Source organism: Poecilia formosa, unplaced genomic scaffold (assembly GCF_000485575.1).
Source record: "Poecilia formosa unplaced genomic scaffold, Poecilia_formosa-5.1.2 Scaffold242, whole genome shotgun sequence".
Lineage (NCBI taxonomy): Eukaryota > Metazoa > Chordata > Actinopteri > Cyprinodontiformes > Poeciliidae > Poecilia > Poecilia formosa.
Window position 1 is genome coordinate 360,273 of NW_006800181.1, and position 17,700 is coordinate 377,972.

Here is a 17,700-nt window from a genome sequence, read left to right on the forward strand (position 1 = left end):
GTATGCCATTAGGCTCCTGATCAAAACATTAAAAGTGAGAACAAGTTCTAAGGATTAGCATTTCACATCACTGGATTATAGCTAGGGATGTAAGTTGCGTTTTGAAATGTTATAAAAGGAAACGGGGGCAAGATAGAATAAAAAAAAATCCAAGACATTTAAACTCAAGAAGGTTTATAATTGGTTAACCAAAAGTATAAGACTATTACTCAAAAAAGCCCAAAGCAGACACTTAAAAAAAGTCTCTAGACACCCTTTGATACAAGCGTTTCCTGTAGTTGTTGCTTCATGTTGTGAAAATGGATCACCAGGGGCATCAGGACGGTACCATCTGTTTTCTAAGCCACCCTTGTCATCCATCTCCAAACATTTTTTAGAAGATTTGGCCTAGGGAAATGCAGGTTTTCTACTGAAAAATGTCCCTTTGTCAGTTAGATGTTGAGAACTGCTGTGATTTCATCACCACACAAAGACTCAGTCAAAACTGGCATTCATTATTTGGTAGGTTTGCATTTCTGCCATAGTATTGGCATTTTTAGATGCTGTAATGATCAATGTTCAATGACACGTTTAAAGCTTGCTGGCTGTTTTATACCTTTTACTGCGCTTTAAACTTCTTTACAACTTTGTACCTGACCTGTCTGCTGTGATCGCTGGTTTCATGATGCTGTGGTCAGTGGAAATGATTTTTTTTTTTTTTTCAAAGCACTGTGAAATCAAGAAGTGCAGCTGATGTAAAGAGCTTGGTTTTTGGATCAGGAGAGCATCTTAAGATGAAGAAAAAAAGAAGTGGAAAATCTTACACAGAAATTTTACACAGAAGGAGGTTTTCTAAATTTAGCACATTACAGTCTCACCGTACTAGGTCAGACTGTACGGTGAAGAGCAAAGCTGGGTCTGAGTCCTGTGTGAAGGGACTCTTACAGCCAAACTTCCTGCCAACTTATCATGGTAATGTCAGATCCAGAGTGAAAAGCAGAAATGTGTCACTGCTTGAGGTTGATTTTTTTCTGTTTATATGTATGAGATAAAATAATAACACATGATAAAAAAGCAATGTCTTAATGTAATTATATTATCTTAATGGTTTCTTTCTAAAAGGTTATCTTTGAAATGAAGGTAAACCATTTAAACCATCCAGTTAAGTTAATTTATTTGCATTTTATTCTAATTAGGACACTTAGCTGTTTTTGGCTTCAATTTTGGAAGCAGATCAGGGAGCAACTCTGCAATCTTGAGGAAGGCAACAACATATCTTCTGTCCAAGCTGCCATTAAGAAGTCTTTAAGTTGTAATTTATACACTTTAGTTCTGAAACTCACTGACAGTGTAGTTCTGATCCACTTCCCCGTGTCTGTGCAGTAATGCGATTTTTCAAGAGAAATCATTTGTAAAGCCTTGTTAATGGTATGCTGACAAGTAAAGTATTGAATTGCATCTACAGGAGATTTCCTAATTTGCAAATCCAACACCAGCGACTGTAGCTGAGATCTCCATTAATCACAGCTTCAAGGTGCATGCACATGCTGAGCAAAAAAAATCTGTTGAATTTGCTCGTGTCTCTCCCTTTTTATAGGAAAAAAGCAATTTCCTACTGGCATCAGTAGTTGTAAGTTAATGTGACAGATCAAAATAGTGAATACCTGTGAATTAATTGCAGAATAATGAAAAAAAAATTACGTTCTAAATTTTTATTCTTGCAAAAATCTCAAGTTATTTTGTGCATTTAGCCTCCTGAGTCAATGCTCTGTCCAACCACCTTTAAAGCTGCAGTATGTAACTTAATGTAGAATATGCTTTTTACATATTTGTTAACGCTCTCACCATGTTTTGACAGTTTGTTATGAGGAAGATAACCTGTTAAATTATCAAACTCACAGCTCCAGACCAAAAACAACCAATCAGAGGCAGGAGGAGTGTCTTAATTCATGCTAACATGTGCTAATGGTAAAAAAAAAAACAACAACTTAGTATTACAGGAACACTGTTTATCTGCTGGTGTCAGTGGCTATGCTAACTAGCCTGAGCATTTACAACAGGATCTCCTGATGCGAAAAAAGGTGTAGCGGTAGTAGAGAGGAAAGGGAAATGGGAAGGGAGATGAGCAGCGCCATACGAGATTGTGACTGACAAGTGCTAAGACCCGCCTCCGGGCTCTTATTGGCTGTTTCTAGCTAGCACTTGGAGCATTGAAAGAAGGCAGAGGAGATTTTTTTTTTTTCACAGATTATCTGTCTCGTGCCATACTTTCAGGACATAGTGACGGCTTTAATAAATATGTAAAAAATATTTCATAAAAGTTACATACTCTAGCTCTAACTGGAACTGCTGCTGCAAATAGCAGCTGCCTCCTTAGAAAATATCAAGTCTGAAATCTTTTGTTCTTCTTTTTAAAATGGGTCAAGCCACGTCAGATTGCATCTTTGAACGTCAGCTGTTGAATCACCCTACAAACTGTCAATAGGATTTAAGTCTGGGCTTTGAGTAGGCCATATAATATGCTTGTATTTAAACCATTACATCATAGCTACGGAAGCGCATTGCTATCACGCAGGAAAAAAAAAAAATTCGAGCGCTGTCACGTTATAGCTCTGGTTGGAAGTTTATGGTTAAAATGTAAAAGTGCACCTCTGTATTGGCAGTCTCTAACTAGTTTTATTCCAGGATTAGCCTGTCGTTAGCTCTTTTCAATTTTCCAATCTTCTCTAGAAAACCAACAGTTGTCCTTTAAACAGATTCTCCCACCTGAACTGCACATCTCTGCAGCTCCTCCAGAGTTTCCAATGTATCTTATCTAGTTACTATTACACTGCAAAAGCTGTGACAAAAGTAAATCTTGGATTTTGGAAGATTTATTTTAGATCAGTTTAAACACAAAAAGAGATTATTCCCCCCCCCACACACACAGGAACAAACTCCAACAAACACACAAAAACACATTCACTCGCTCACTTTTGGCTATCTTATACATTTGGCACTTATTTGATACTGTCATCCAGAGAGACTCATAAACTGTTAAACCCACAGATAGACACACACACACTGTCCTTTCAGAGCCCTGAGGCGATGACTGCACTGATAAAGTGGACTCCCTAAGTGACTCCCCAGCTGCACCTAGCATCAGCGACAAGAAGAAGATTGCCATGCCAGATTTGTTCGACATGAAGAGATGGGAAGGAAACATAACTGCAGGGAATGTACCTGGAGATGAGCATCCAGTGTGAGAGATAGAAAAAAAAAAAAAAAGAGTGGGGGTGTATGATGTGCTTCACTGATACCCGCTAGTCGTAAAAAGCTGTCTGTGTGCTGCAAGATGTCTGCTGTCAAAGACTGTATCTTTACTGTATTTAACAAAACTGCTGTGAAACCTTCCTCAGCAGTGTTTAGTCAACTGCAAACTGGTGCATGAGAGAAAACAGTTCCTATGAAAAGTATTCCCCTCCTCAGACGTTGCACTCTTACAAAAAGGTGTGAGGTGCACAGGTGGAGCGATGGTCCTGATAGCAACCAAAGATGCATCTGAATTTTTATGAAATCACTTATTTTATATTACATATTTTAATTTAACTAACATTTGCAGAAATAAGTTTTCACTTTGATAAATAGTTTTTTTGGGTGGTTTGTTTTTTAATCAAAAGAGCCAAATTTAGTTGATCATGATTGATTTGTAAAAGCAATAAAAAGGGTAAAATATTGATGGGCTGAATAGCTTTTATTGACACTGGGATGTAAGTTTTACCCATGCTGATCTACAGGGTTATACCTTTACTGTTTGAAATCTAAAATAACATAATATTTGAACTATTGTATGTTTTGAAATCTGTTTATTTTTCTTGCATTGGATTTTACAACCATAGCAACAGACATGCGGCTATCTGTTTGCTGCACTGGGAACGCTGCAGTCAAGTAGCTGCCAAATCTGTGAGGTCAAACAAGCTGTTGGTATATTTGAAGCACTTTGAGATAGCGCACTATTTTAGTTTAATTTAATAGAAATAAGCAGCACCAGCGAGACATTATCTTTCACAAAAAGATCTGGTTTATAAGTTCGCTACATTTTTCAGGGTGGTCAAAATAAATTAAATTGCCACAAAGTTAGAAAAATAAGGAAATTAGTTTTGCCAATTAATCTCATACAGCTTGAAAGCTTGCTTATTTCTCATTCAATGGAGTCACATTTGATAGAAAAAAATGAATTTTTGGGTTTAGTAACAGAGAAGCACCATGACCAATACGACCACATTGGCTCCACTCAACTTGAACAGAGAGAAAGACATCTGTATTGACAAATAGCTAATGACTCTTTGGCAACACTTTCAGTACAAGACCTACAACCCACTGGTGCTGTCGTCGCTGGAGACGAAGCCCATGTCTGAGTCGAACCAACAGGTTTTCACTGGCAGCAGCCCAGCATTTGCCTGGTGAGGCCAGTTATGTGCGTTTCAGTGATGGTGAGCATTTTTATTGTGAAAAATATTACTTTTATAAATAAATATATCCCTAACTGTGAGAATTTAACCACCATTTTACATTTCCCAAATGAAAAATGTGTCCCTTTTTTGGGATTTTTGTTTAAGTTCTAACAAACTAGCATTTTAGGAGTTACATGAATGTATGAAAACAACATGTGGGTATTCCTGTTTCCTCCCAAAATTTGGATAAAATCTCATCTTGAGTTGGGTTTACTGTTAAAATCTTAATCACCTGTAAGAAGGATAAGATAAATAATAAGGAACATAAATCTGTGGACTGATAATTCAGTATGAATTCTACACCAAGCGTCTCTCAGGACATAAGTCATAATATCTCTCAGGCATGAGTCTTTTTCCAGCTGACAGTAGTCACTTTAATCCAAGTCAAGCAGTCATTAGTCTGAGACTCTGATTAAAACTAAGCACAGGATTATTACTAAACAAACAGCTTCTATTTTGGATGATTTGGCAAATACTTTAATAAAATGTGTGTCCATTTGACAAGAAGAGCTTAAATCTTTATATTTGAACAGATAAATGCTGTGAGACATGCTTCAGGGCTTCCAGCGGTCCTTGGTGTAATAAAAGTCATAACAAGCTCTAATGCAAGGCTTTTAACCACAGTAACTTAGCCAAAAACCTCCTATGACTCTTTTGGGATCAATGTAACCTTAATGCTTCTCGCGGATACACAGACATGCATTTCTGTTCCCCACCTCCTGCCACAAAACCCCACTTTTTCATTTTCAATATTGAGCCCTTAGTTCTCCATCTCCGGCTCACAGCTCTTGATGAGGCACGGAGGGAGGATTTGAGCAAAGACTCAGCACTCTGAATCTCTGGTGGAAGCTGATAATCCACAGACGCAAGAGGTGGCAACGAAACGCAGCTAATGCCCAAACAATTGCTATCAATGCAGCTCGAGGTAAGACACGATAATAGCATCAACATTGTGGCTGACAATCGGTGGCATGCACACACAAATGGCTGAGTATTAGATGGAATCCATTAAAATCCACGTACAGCATTATAAAAATAGCATTTACAGATTTCTTTCATTTTTGATTTTCTATCACACTTAAGCCCTTCAGATTATCTAACTAATTTTAATATCAAACAATCATAGCTCAAATAATCCCCCTCCCCCCCCACCAGTCAGGTCCACTGTTAACCATGATTTGCCACATTTTCAGCAGCCACAACTGAGTAAGATCAACAAACACTTTTATCCATTTACAAACTGAGGCAGGCTAACAGGCCTCAAAAAGCAACACTTTTTTTTTTTAAAAAAAATAAAAAAACAAAACAAAACAAACAAAAAAAAAACTTCAAGAACACAAGAAGTTTTCCAAAAGGCTGCAAAGGTCCTTCTAATGGTTAGGTTGGCAATGGCTCACAGTGAGAACCTTTATACAAATCATGGAGCAATGGTGAAACTCCCCAACAATTTAAGTGCATTTTAAAACTTATCCAGCAGATCACAACTGAATCCAAAACACCTAAGGTTCTGCAAGTTTCACTCGTCTCATTTCAAGCCAGTTTGCATCATTTAGCAATAAAAAAAAAGTACTGACCAAATACAATAAAAAGTCACATTTCGCTCCCAAACTCCAGCGCTTTAAATTCGGCTCCTCAGCAGAAAATGCTGAAGGAAAAAGTCCAGCCTTCAATTATTGATATTATGCAGCAGGAAAATGATCCAAGGCAAAGCAGGAAATCTGCCTCTAAGAGTGGGAGGGAAGGTTTTGGAATGGCCTAGTTGAAGCCCAAAGTTAAATCTGATGCTATGACTCAGTATCTGAGAGGCTTTAGCTTGAACTTAAAGTGACTGACTTTAAAGAAGAGCTTGGCTAAATTACTGCACAGTGATACAAAAGACTAATTTCCAATTATTACAAGAAATTCATACCAGCTGTAACCAAAAATGGAACAAGTTATTAAGTTTAATAGTTTACTTTTCACAAGGTTTACCTTTGTATGTAATTAAAAGTGGTTAGATGTATCCAAGTACAAAAATCAATTTATCAATTTATTGGTGATTACCTTTCATAGTTTTGTATGTGGATAAAAAAGCAGGTATCTTGCGACAGTCTGCAAACTGCTTCCAGTGAATCAGATCCTTAACTCTAATATGTGACCTGATATGGAAGCTAAATGTAAATCTTAAAGCAACAACAGTAAAACAGAAAACGACTAAAGAAAAGAAAAAGAAAAACACAAAAATGTGAAACAATAAAAATCTGAAAGAAACAATTTGCACCTACATAAGCAGCTTTTTCGGAACTGATTAAATCTTCAAGGGGACAATTCACTGCACGTTGAAACTAGAGTATGTGCTTCATAAAGGCTTTTCCGTTGCACTTTGGAATGACTAAGACTCTTGTCAGAAGAGCCGAGGGGCCGTTTGTCAGCCAGGAGGGAGAGAGCAAGCCATCAAGATTTTAAGCATTAAAAACAACAAATGAAAAAAGCTTCATATTGCAAGCAGTTTCTCTGACTTTTTTTTTCTCTTCCTGGAAAACTTGCTGACACTCCAATGACTGCTGACATATCTGCAATGTTTCAACTCCACAATCCTGATTTCTGAAAATCTTATTTGTTCTTTTTAAAGTTACAAGCTCATAACAAGGAAATATGCAGAAAGATTTAATATGGCAATTAAAACGAATATATTGTCTCTTTTAGTGCTTTGGTCTCCATTTGAGTATTAAGATTTTTCTACAGGTGCACTCCAGCTGTTTTGTCACTATCCAAAGTTATAACCAAAATGACCAATTAATAGATGTTCTTATCATCTTTTAACAAAATGAAAAATAAAGCTTTCTAGTTTTCTGTCAGCAGTCAAAGGATGTTTATGCTAAATGAACCTACAAAATGTTTTATGTTGTCAAAACCATATTAAATACCCAGTAAAACGCAAATGAAGAACCTGCAGAATAAAAAAATGTGGGGAAAAAAAATTACTATGTGCATTTATCGCCTTTATCTGCTTCTGTCTCTCTTTCTCTGCGTGTGTGTGTGTGCGTGTGTGTGTGTGTGTGTGTGTGTGTACTGCACTGCTGGTGGCGAGTAGCGGCCTAATGCAAAGGCCAGTTGTTGTGCGGAGCTGATATTGCAGGGAGCAGATGGATCGGTCTCTCGGTCTCCCTGCTTTCAATCTTGTCCCACATCGCTGCCGTCGCCCCATTTAACAGCCAATTTCCAGCCGTCTCATCACAAACACACGTGAACAGGCACGCAAACACACACGAGAGGAAAAAGGCAGGAAAGGTAGTGGACTCCTGAGACGTGCGTAGAGGGGAGTGGAGAAGCACTGGGGAACGTACAGACAAATTCAGCCAAGTGAAGCAGATACAGACGCAGGAGCGTCATTTGTACATAGCTTTTAGATATTTAAGCACATAAGTGGTAAAAACAAAATGTACATCAACACACACAGTCACACACACACACGCACACACACACACAGTTAACTCCTTTGGGTGGATGCAGCTGGAGACTGTGCAGTTTTTAATGAGCTTGCTCCAGATGTCTTCTCCTGCTGCAACACATGAATGGCTGATTAATCAAGCACGTTTTACTCAAACACCGACTCGCACACATGAATCCTAATTTATCTCACAGATTTAGAAATCTCAATTTATAACTGTAATCCCAAATGGCTTTCCCCAACACACACACACACATAGCCATTCATCCCCATGTTGCTCTATTGCTCACACACGCACACACACATACACACGTACTGCTGCAAGCTTTAATATATTTCTTTCTGAAAGACATCAAGTTCATGTGCACAAACAGCTGAATGATTCACTCTGAAACAGCACTTGTTCCATCTTCTGCAGTCTCTCTAACACCTACTCACACTGACTCACGGCTGGCTGCTGGGGATGCAAACATGCAGCAAACATGTGGAAATGCCCTCCAAGCTTCTTATTTTAACAAGTCCTGGTGAGAACCGGCTGGCCTCCATAAAACGTGACCTCTGACTTTCAATCTTCACACCTCTCACAGCAGGAGATTACATCAGGAGTCCTTCATCTTTGCCATACCATTCCAGCCCACGCATTTGGTCATGTGATTTTATTGCCGATGTAAAATGACATCTCACTTGAGTTTTGATTTTTGCTCAAGGAGAACTACGACTTCTATGGTCTGGTGACTAAATAACCAGAAGAGAAACACATTAGAGGTAGCTTTTGGCTTAAAGCAGAGCCTGGAAGAAGTATTTCTACCCGTTCAGCATTTGTATATTTTGTCACATAACGCTACAAAACGATATAGTGGTTTTATGCGACAGACCAACTCAAAGTACTGCAGGATTTTAAAATGGAGGAAAAATGAAAACATGAGAAAGTAAAATATGTGTGGTATGCATTTATGCTCAGCAACCCCAACTATAAATGACAAAAATCCATTATCAGCTAAATAATTATTTTTTCCAGTTCAAGTGACTTTCTTCAACTTCATAAAAAAACACTCATTTGTATTAGTTTAGCATGTAAATCCCAATAAAACATGTTGAAATGAGACAAAATATGAGGGTTAAGGGAAGCAGAAACTTTAATTATTCTAATTGTAAATGTGTTTTCATCAGCGGTAAGCATCATAATTAAAAGAAATAAAAATGTGTGTGGTAGCAGGGAAAGGAGGAGTATTATAAATAATCAATCTACATCATCATGGCCAGGATCTTATCCACTGTTTTTAAGTAATATTTTCAAAATCCCGTTTTCTACCTAATTGGAGACATGGATAGCCGTGGTTAAATTATGTCATACATGCAGCCATGGTTAGCATAATCGTGCAGTTAAGATGCACATGCAGTCAGAGAAATGCATCTGCTCACACACAAACACACCACTTGTCATTACCTTCTGTACGGATGGTGAATGGCGAGTCTCCCAGTCTCTTGGCTGAGAACTGCCCCCCCAGAGAGGTCATTAAAAAACACAGGCTGAAGAAGCCCACTCCCACCACAAATATCCTGCAACACATGAGAGGAGAGCGAGATCACATGAAAGACGGCAAAAGGTAAATGTATTTACTGGACATAGTCGCTACACCCATTAAACTAACATATTTCTTGATGTTACAATCACAAATTGGATGTATTTTGGCCATAATTTGATGCAGCGATTCATCATAACGTTTAAACAAAACGACTCAAATACATTTCTGAGCAACGTGATGTGGATTTGAATTCAGCTTCATGTATTTAAACTTTTCAAAACTCTGATTGCAGCTGCAAGTCTACAGGCTGAAATGAAACAGAATAAAATGGAACTGAAATTCTTCACCAATCTCCTTTTAAAGAAAAGCCTAAGTACATTCAGACTGGAGGGAGAACACCTGTTAGCATATTTTTTAAAGTCTTCCCTTTGGTTCTTCACTTGATTTAGTTGTGGACTTTGACTGGGCCATTCCAACACATGAACGTACTTTGATCTAAACCATTCTGTTTCTGCTCTTGCTTGGTTGTTGGTAGTCCTTTGTACCTTCTAGCAGGCTCTGTTCCCTGTTTTTAGCCGTACCCGTTTTCTCTTTCAGTCTGATAAGTTTTCATCTTTGTGTTCTCGATGCAGTATGATGCTTCCACTACAACATTTTCACTGTAGGACGTCTGTAAGGGTCATGTGCAGTGTCACTCTTACAAGGCACATAGCATTTTGCATGAACTTTCATTTTGGTCTGATCTGAACAGAACATGTTGTTCCACTTGTTTCTCATTTCCTCCCTGCCGTTTTATGACAAAGCTGAAACATGATGTCATGTTCATGTCTTTCTTTCAACTGTTTGTCTTTTTTTTTTTTCACAAAGGCCAGATTTGAGTGCACACGGCCTCGGTAGGTTTGCAGCTGAACCACATCTTTCACCACTGAAGGAAGAAAAAAAGCACTCCCTGGAATAATTTCCCACTACCTCATAAATAGGCACTTCCATTATGATAGCCCTGTGTTGGACTGTCACATAAAATCCCAATAAAATACAACTTTACAGCTTGTTGTGGTTATAATGTTGACATAATATGAGGCAGTTCTAGGTATGTGAATATATTTGGAAAGCCTTGCACATGTAGAGTTCAAAACAAGCATTTCAATCCTTTTAATCTTCTTTGTTTTTATTGTGTCAGTGAGAGAGAGGAACATTATCTAATATACGGTAAGTTGCAGTTGATGCAGAAAAACACAGGATTCAAAAGTCATCAAGTAGAATTATAATTACATCTCAATAGTAATTTCAAGCTGTGCAGAAGATCTGAAAGGATGGAGTCCTTAGGGAAAAATGTAGACTGGAAAGGAATGGATGGACTCTCCCATCCAAAGTCTTTCAAAGACAATTACTTCATGTCTTAGGAAAACTTTATGTGTTAGCGTTCCCCACAGCTGGGTATGCGCTGCTCAGACCTTCCCTCTTGCTCTCTGCTGTGGTACAGCTCCTTCACAGGCTAGTTAAAATGGCCACCAATGACGACAGAGAAACAATTTTCCCGTAACGGTAAACTGTTTCTCTGCCATTAGCAAAGCTGCATCATGTACGCAAGAGTGTTTGATAGCTGTGAATTTCTGCAAGTGTCAGAAGGACCACAAGAAAGAAGCAGAGGAGCTTGACCTTTTCAGAAATCTGCCTCATCTGAAATCTGCTACGATATGGTGACAGTTTTAAGAAATTAAAAAACCTTTTTTAAAAATCATAAAAGTTACCTACTGCAGAGTTAATCTGGATTCACACATTGATACACTAAACACACATCTGGAATATTGGTTCAAATCCAGATCAGCCTGTGGGACAGTAACTTCTGCTCAGCTCTTCTTTGAAACGTAGATCTTATATTTAAAAGGCTCTTACAGCCCATAATAGAAAAGAAAATAAGACTCTGAGGATCAGATCTTAAGGGATTGGGATCTTTGATTTAAAAAGACCTGGAAGGTCTTTTAAATCCTGCCCTACTTAGGATACTCTGTACAGCATCTATGGATCAAGGGTTATCGTATTATGTTAAGACTGTTCAGTGAAACAGGAAGGAAAAGCTGCCTGGGATTTTCATCCAGTGAACAAAACGCCAGTCGGCCTCCATGACTAACGAGTCAAATCCTGCTTTTAAAATGCTTACTTCTCCACCGCTTATCGAAGCAAGAGAAAGCAGTTAAAGGACTGTGAGAAGCTGTGCTAGACTGTATAATTGTAAAGAGGAGGGAAAATGGCATGGTGATTTTCAAATCCCTCCCACCCCACCAAAAACACTAAAAAGCTTAAAAATGTGCCCTGGATATAAATTCAACCCCCTTAATCCCATACCTCAAAGTAAAATCCAGAGACCCCTAAATGCCTTTAGAAATCCCCTAATAAGTGAATATACATTTTTGTAAATAGTAGACATAAACCTTCAAGTATCAGGTCTACATGGAAGTGTAAAGCAATAGTTTCACAAAAGCTCATATTTAAATGTTGTCACATGACATTTAGTTGACACTTTTCAGATTCCTTCTTCTAAAAAAAATTAAAAGCCATCCAAAAAAGATACGACTGTAACCAAACTGTATTGAAAAAAACAAAAGTGCGTAGGATATGAAAACTTTTGTATAGCACTGTAAATATCCAGATGTAGAGCAATAAACTAGAGCAGAAACAGAGATGTACACGATGACAAAAAGCTGAGAAAGAACAATTTGAATTTTGTGGCAATAACTTAAATCTTAACCCAGGAACAAAAATGAATTATTCATAATCAGAAGCAGGCAGGGCTGTTGAACGGCCCTCTGTAACGCCTGATGGCACTTTCTGGAAGGGTAAGCAAGCAAAGTCACGCAAAACGTCAGAGGATATTTTTTTTACCATTGTTGATGCTGCAAGAAATGGGTTTCCATACACAGCTCAGAACAATAACCCATGAAATGATGTGTGTTGTAGTTAACCATATATCTAGTCTTTACTGGTCCAAAGGAAATAATATTGGCAGCAGGCTCATATAAACAAACCATCATTTAAAACATTTTAAAAATTTTAGCTAATTTCACTCAGGATACTTTAGGACAAAATTAAACCATTGAACTTCCACAGTAATAAAAAGTTGGATTAACACTGGAATAACAGTAGCTCACTGTCATTTTTGTGTTTAAGTAAATTCACCACATACTGAATGCTGGAAATATTTAGAGATCCTTAACAGGGACCACAAAACAAAGATTTGTCTCGGTCGAGTGAAAGAAAATTGCGAAGAGCAACAGAAAGATCAAACTTAGCTGTGGAAACTGCTTCCTTACTAAAAGTTATTTATTATAGAAGCAGTCATGAATCAACAATAACTGGAGCCACATTAATGTAAAACCCCTGACTGTTTACTTTCTGGTTCTGTGTATAACAACTGGCTTTTATTTTGAATGTATTTTTGATTGAGCACAACAACCCAGAACACACAACCAGGATGGTTTGGATCAAAACATATTTGTGTGTTTGATTAGCCCAGTCAAAGTCCAGAACTTAATACAATTATGAGTCCAAAGGAAGACCTGAATGTTGAGGTTCATAGATACTCACTATCCACTCTGACTGAACTGGAGCGTTTCTCTCTCTCTTTTTTTTTTTTTTTTGCAGAAACATAATTTCATTCTTTAGATATGCAAAGCTGAACGATACATGCCCTAAAACTCTTCTAGTCATGATTGCAGTTATTCAGGTATGACTGTAGTTGTCAGAATCTGGTTGTTAGCCAACCTTATGTAACTACAGACATTACACTCTCTAGATTTCACCGAGTGGATTTAAAAATCAAGTACCAGCATGTCAATGAGCACTTCTGGTTGTAGTATTTCTTTACTCACGCACTCACACACAAAAGACAAAAACACTTGGGAGGAAATGAGAGTGCTTACGTCAAAGTCGTAAAGTATCTCATCAGTTACTGAGCTCTCATTTACCTCTTTTCCTCTCCCAGGAAACGGGAATATAATACAATCTGCTTCCAGGCATTTTGAGGAATGTATTAGAATAGCTCAATCATATTCAAAAAGCCAAAGAGAACCAGTACAGCAACTCCAGCCAATATAGTGATTATAATTCAGAGATTATTCGACATCAATATGAGGCCACGATCCAGAAATCTTTAGACCTGCGTGAATTACGCATTTACGGTACGACCATCTGCTGTCCACATAAAGTGTGTGAAAGCTGCAAATTAAAGTCGCTGACCTCACCTAGACCACCTGTTTTTCTCACTTCAGCAGACCTATTATTTGCTTTTTATCATCATCCTCTGTGAAATGGATAATTGAGAAGAAAAAAAAAATCTTGAGACTCATAGGAAAATGTTTGAAAAGATAGAAAAGGTTGTACAGAGGACACGGTACAAAGGGCTCATTTTTCAGCTAAGTGTAATTTTCTTAGCATAACATTTGCGGCAAATGAATAGTTGTTTGGTTCCTGTGTGGATATATGCATTTAGAGCAGGGACAAAGGCAGCAGCTAGTGTGGGTGTGCCGCAGCTGGTCTGATGGTGTCCGAGGGTAATCGTTTTCTTCTAATATCATTTAGCTGGTTTTCTAAAGTGGCCTTAGATAGGTGATATGAAAGGATTAGGTCCTGGTCCTGCCTGACGAGACTTTAATTAACAGGCTTAAACTAAATGCTCGGCTCTCTATAATTGGATCAGAGGCAGAGATGTGCCATCAGCCATCAGGCTTCTCCGCACACCAAGATTTATCAGATTTTGCCTCCAGAAGTATTTTACGCGGCATGTGGGAGCGCCGTCGTAGGTTTTGGTCGCGCTGTTTTTCATGAACTGTCCCTGCAACCAAAACCGTCCTAAATTCATAGCATGAAAGGAGTGAATTACTTGGAGTTTCTGCATGCCAGGCTGCATTCTGAAACATGTTTTGGTTTAATCAAGTGTAGGAATCAACAATCAAGCAAAGCTGACAAGTCTTCATTCATTGTGACTCCTACAACCATACGTTCCCATAGCAGTATCTATGCTCAACAAATGTTTTCCAGTTTTTTCAACAGCCTAATGATGTATTTTATTTGAAGAGTACAAATGACTGCTTAAGTCTGAAATGGAAATAAAAATAACACGTTTTGCAGTTATTTTTGCAAACAAAAATAAGAAAATTGTGGCATGCAATTGTATTGCTCCGAGTCAAAACTGTGCAGAAGCATCATTGAATCTAATTACCGCTGCGAATCTTATGGGTTATGTCTCAACCAGCTTTGCACATCTAGAAATTAAATAATTTATCTCTGCCGAATACCACAAGCTTGTTTGTTTTGAAGTCTTGCCACAGATTCTCGTTTGGATTTGGGTTTGGACTTAGACTGGTCCATTGTAACATCTGGATATGCTTTGGAACAAACCCTTAATACATGAGTATAAACTACAGTCCAAGAACTGGTGTTGCATGTGTCCCTGGTCCAACACACCTGAGTCAAATGGCTGAATTACCTTGTCAGTATGCAATCACGTTTCCCAGAGTCCTGCTAATGACCTGATTTTTGACTCAGGTGTGTTAAAGCAAGGACACATCTAAAGGTTGCAGGACACCCTCCATTTAGATGTTGACTGTACATTTTTCAGTGGTTTTCCTCCTGGAAACTGAACCTCTGCTTCAGTCTGGATTATTTCACAGGTTTTCCTACAAGACTCCAAAAGAAGTATTTAGCTCCAACCCTCTGCTTCTCAGCTCTGTTCAGATTTTCTTCCCCTGCTGAAGAAAAGAATCCCCTAGGATGATGCTGCCTCTACCGTATTTCTCAATGAAGGTGTTGAGGCGCAGTGACAAATGTCCCCCCACAGAACAACATTTTGCACTTCGGTCAAAAAGCTCAGGCCACGTTCTTCTTCTACATGTTTCTGTCCCTGAGACCTGCCCGCTGCGTTCCTTTGCCTTCCTGATAATGAGGACTTCACAGAGTAGCTGGATTTTTACTAAGAAAAACATGCATTAATTACAAATCACTGACAATGTGATTTGTGAAGACCGTTGGTTGTCTGAACGCAAACACATGCCAGACTCTGGACATTTGTTTGTAAGGAAAATTTTGAAAACCATTTATTCTTCACATACTCCATGAAGCCCACTGTGTATGCTTGTCACATTAAATTCCAAAATACTAAAAAGGTTTTTGTTTGTGATGTAAAAAAAAGAAATCATTTCAAAAACACTGTGTTATATTAAGAGAAATTAAGCAGTCAACTCAAAATGGCTTCTTTGGACTTCTGAGCTGGTAGCCTAACCCTAAGCACTGGGTACCAGGAGGACTCCCACTTTAGATCAGTTTTTATCATGCATTCATTTAATCCCGTCCTCCGAAGCAGTGGTGTCAAACTGCATTCTTCAAGAGCCAGAGTCCTGCAACCTTTAAATCTCTCTCTGCTTCAGCATACCTGGCTCTGATATGAACTCATTAGCAGAGCTCTGTAGAGCTTGACAGCACCCTAGTGATGCAGAGCCACCATGTAATTCAAGTATGTAGGACAAGGGACACATCTAAAAGTTGCAGGACTCCGGAGGAATGTAGTCAGAGACCTCTGCTTTAAAGTGCAGCTGGTTTGAAAAACTGTCTCCTCTTTACTCTCCACTGGCTTTAAGGTTTGTGGTTAATCAGTGTATGTATGAAATAACAAAGCCTTTTAATGGAGGATGGTTATAGCAATAAAGTACCAACTCTTTAGGTCATCGTGTGTGTATTTAAAATACAACAAGAGCCACGCACACTGGCAGAAGAGAGCTGTCCGCACAGTCAGGAAGTGAGTCGGAGCGCAGCCTTATTTACAGAACAAGACTTAATTCCCTGTTTGCAGCTGTTTGTTGTCGGTGTCTCCATATGGAGGCGGTTTTAAATCATCTGGATGGCAAACTAAAACATCTGGAGTCCACATGCACACACACCTTCACTCCACATCCCAATGCATTGCATTATAAGCTTCCCAAATAAGGCTAACAATTCATGAAAGTGGTGAGCAGAAAAGCCTGAAGAGATAAAAACAATCGGAATACAGCTGAAATGTAGACATAAAGCAAACAAAGCTAAAGACAAAGCACATTTTCTGTTCTTTTTGTTAGTCTTACCTGAATGGTTTGAACGTTACTAGGCATCTTCTGACCATTATTTTACCGTCGGTGCTGCCAGCAATCATTTTCCAAAACGAACCCCCGCTGACATGGTTGCTAACCTCCCGACCTGGAACTTGAGCGGAGCGAGCATCTTAGTCCCATCCAGCGGTCCGCCCCGACCTCCAGCTCGCTTTATCCTCAGTAACCGCTGGTGCGTCTTCGCTCCTTCCGTGGGGAATGATAGAAAGTTTCATTCAGCAACTAGGAAAAAAGGGTCGGGTTTCACCCCCACCCTCTTTTTATAGCGTTATTTCAACGCTAAGCAGACGCTATGACTGAGGACAGAAGTGACCGTAGAGCGTCGCCCGAACGAAGTCTTGAACAAATACGGCGTTCTGGTCAAGACCATGAGATAAAATATGTGTCTGCTGCAAACTACGTTTTATTTCTCTGTAGAAAGTGAGAGTACGGCGCTCCCCGAAGGGCTGAACTTCTCAGTGGAGCCAGCGCGACTCTGACTGCTCTGCCTGGTTGCTCTTACAATTATCTCTATGTAATTTATCACAGGTAAAGGTTACCGCATCCGGTTGATACTTTCAAAATAATAGCCTCACACAAGAAGGCTCGTTTTCTGAAGCGACGAAACAATACTGTGTGAATTCAGTAGAGTATATAATCTATTAGTTTCTTTTGATTTTTGTATTATTTCTGTATAAAATGTAAGCAGAAAATCTTTCAGAATATTACCTCAAATATAAATCAATGTTGGTTTTAAATATATTCTTTAAAAAATAACCCTTTTTCATTCATATTTCATACTTGTTTTAAAATATGATTTATGTAATCCTACCAAATCCTGCCTCAACAGTTTAATTTAAATTGAACCGAAGATTTACATTAATTCCGGTCTTCTTCCCGTTCATCACGTGCAGCTTCCGGTAGTGAACACAAAGGCTATTTTGACTGCTTTATGAACAACTAGATCAACTTTGTAAAACTTCAGAACAGTCATAAGTATTTTGGTTGGTAAAGATGTGTGTGTCTGTCTGTGTTGTAGCAAGAAATTAAAAGAAATTAAATGCATCAGGCAATAACTAACTGTTAAGTTTGTTATTGCCTATGAAAAGGAGCTATGTAACAGCCGTTGTTGTAAGGGTGATGTTTACATGCCATCT

The 17,700-nt window shown here is 38.6% G+C and overlaps 1 protein-coding gene across 2 annotated transcripts in view; it reads right to left on the bottom strand.

Moving 5' to 3' along the window:
* LOC103150098 (alpha-1,6-mannosylglycoprotein 6-beta-N-acetylglucosaminyltransferase B-like) overlaps positions 1-17,054 on the bottom strand; it is a 143,081-nt gene extending 126,027 nt beyond the window's left edge. For both annotated transcript variants that reach the window (XM_007569560.2, XM_007569559.2), the window contains exons 1-2: positions 16,541-17,054; positions 9,350-9,462 (exon numbers count right to left, since the gene is read on the bottom strand). In XM_007569560.2, the coding sequence (XP_007569622.1) occupies positions 9,350-9,462; positions 16,541-16,608 (181 nt within the window). In that variant the 5' untranslated portion in view covers positions 16,609-17,054. The remainder of the gene's footprint in view (positions 1-9,349; positions 9,463-16,540) is intronic.
* Positions 17,055-17,700: the final 646 nt, after the last annotated feature.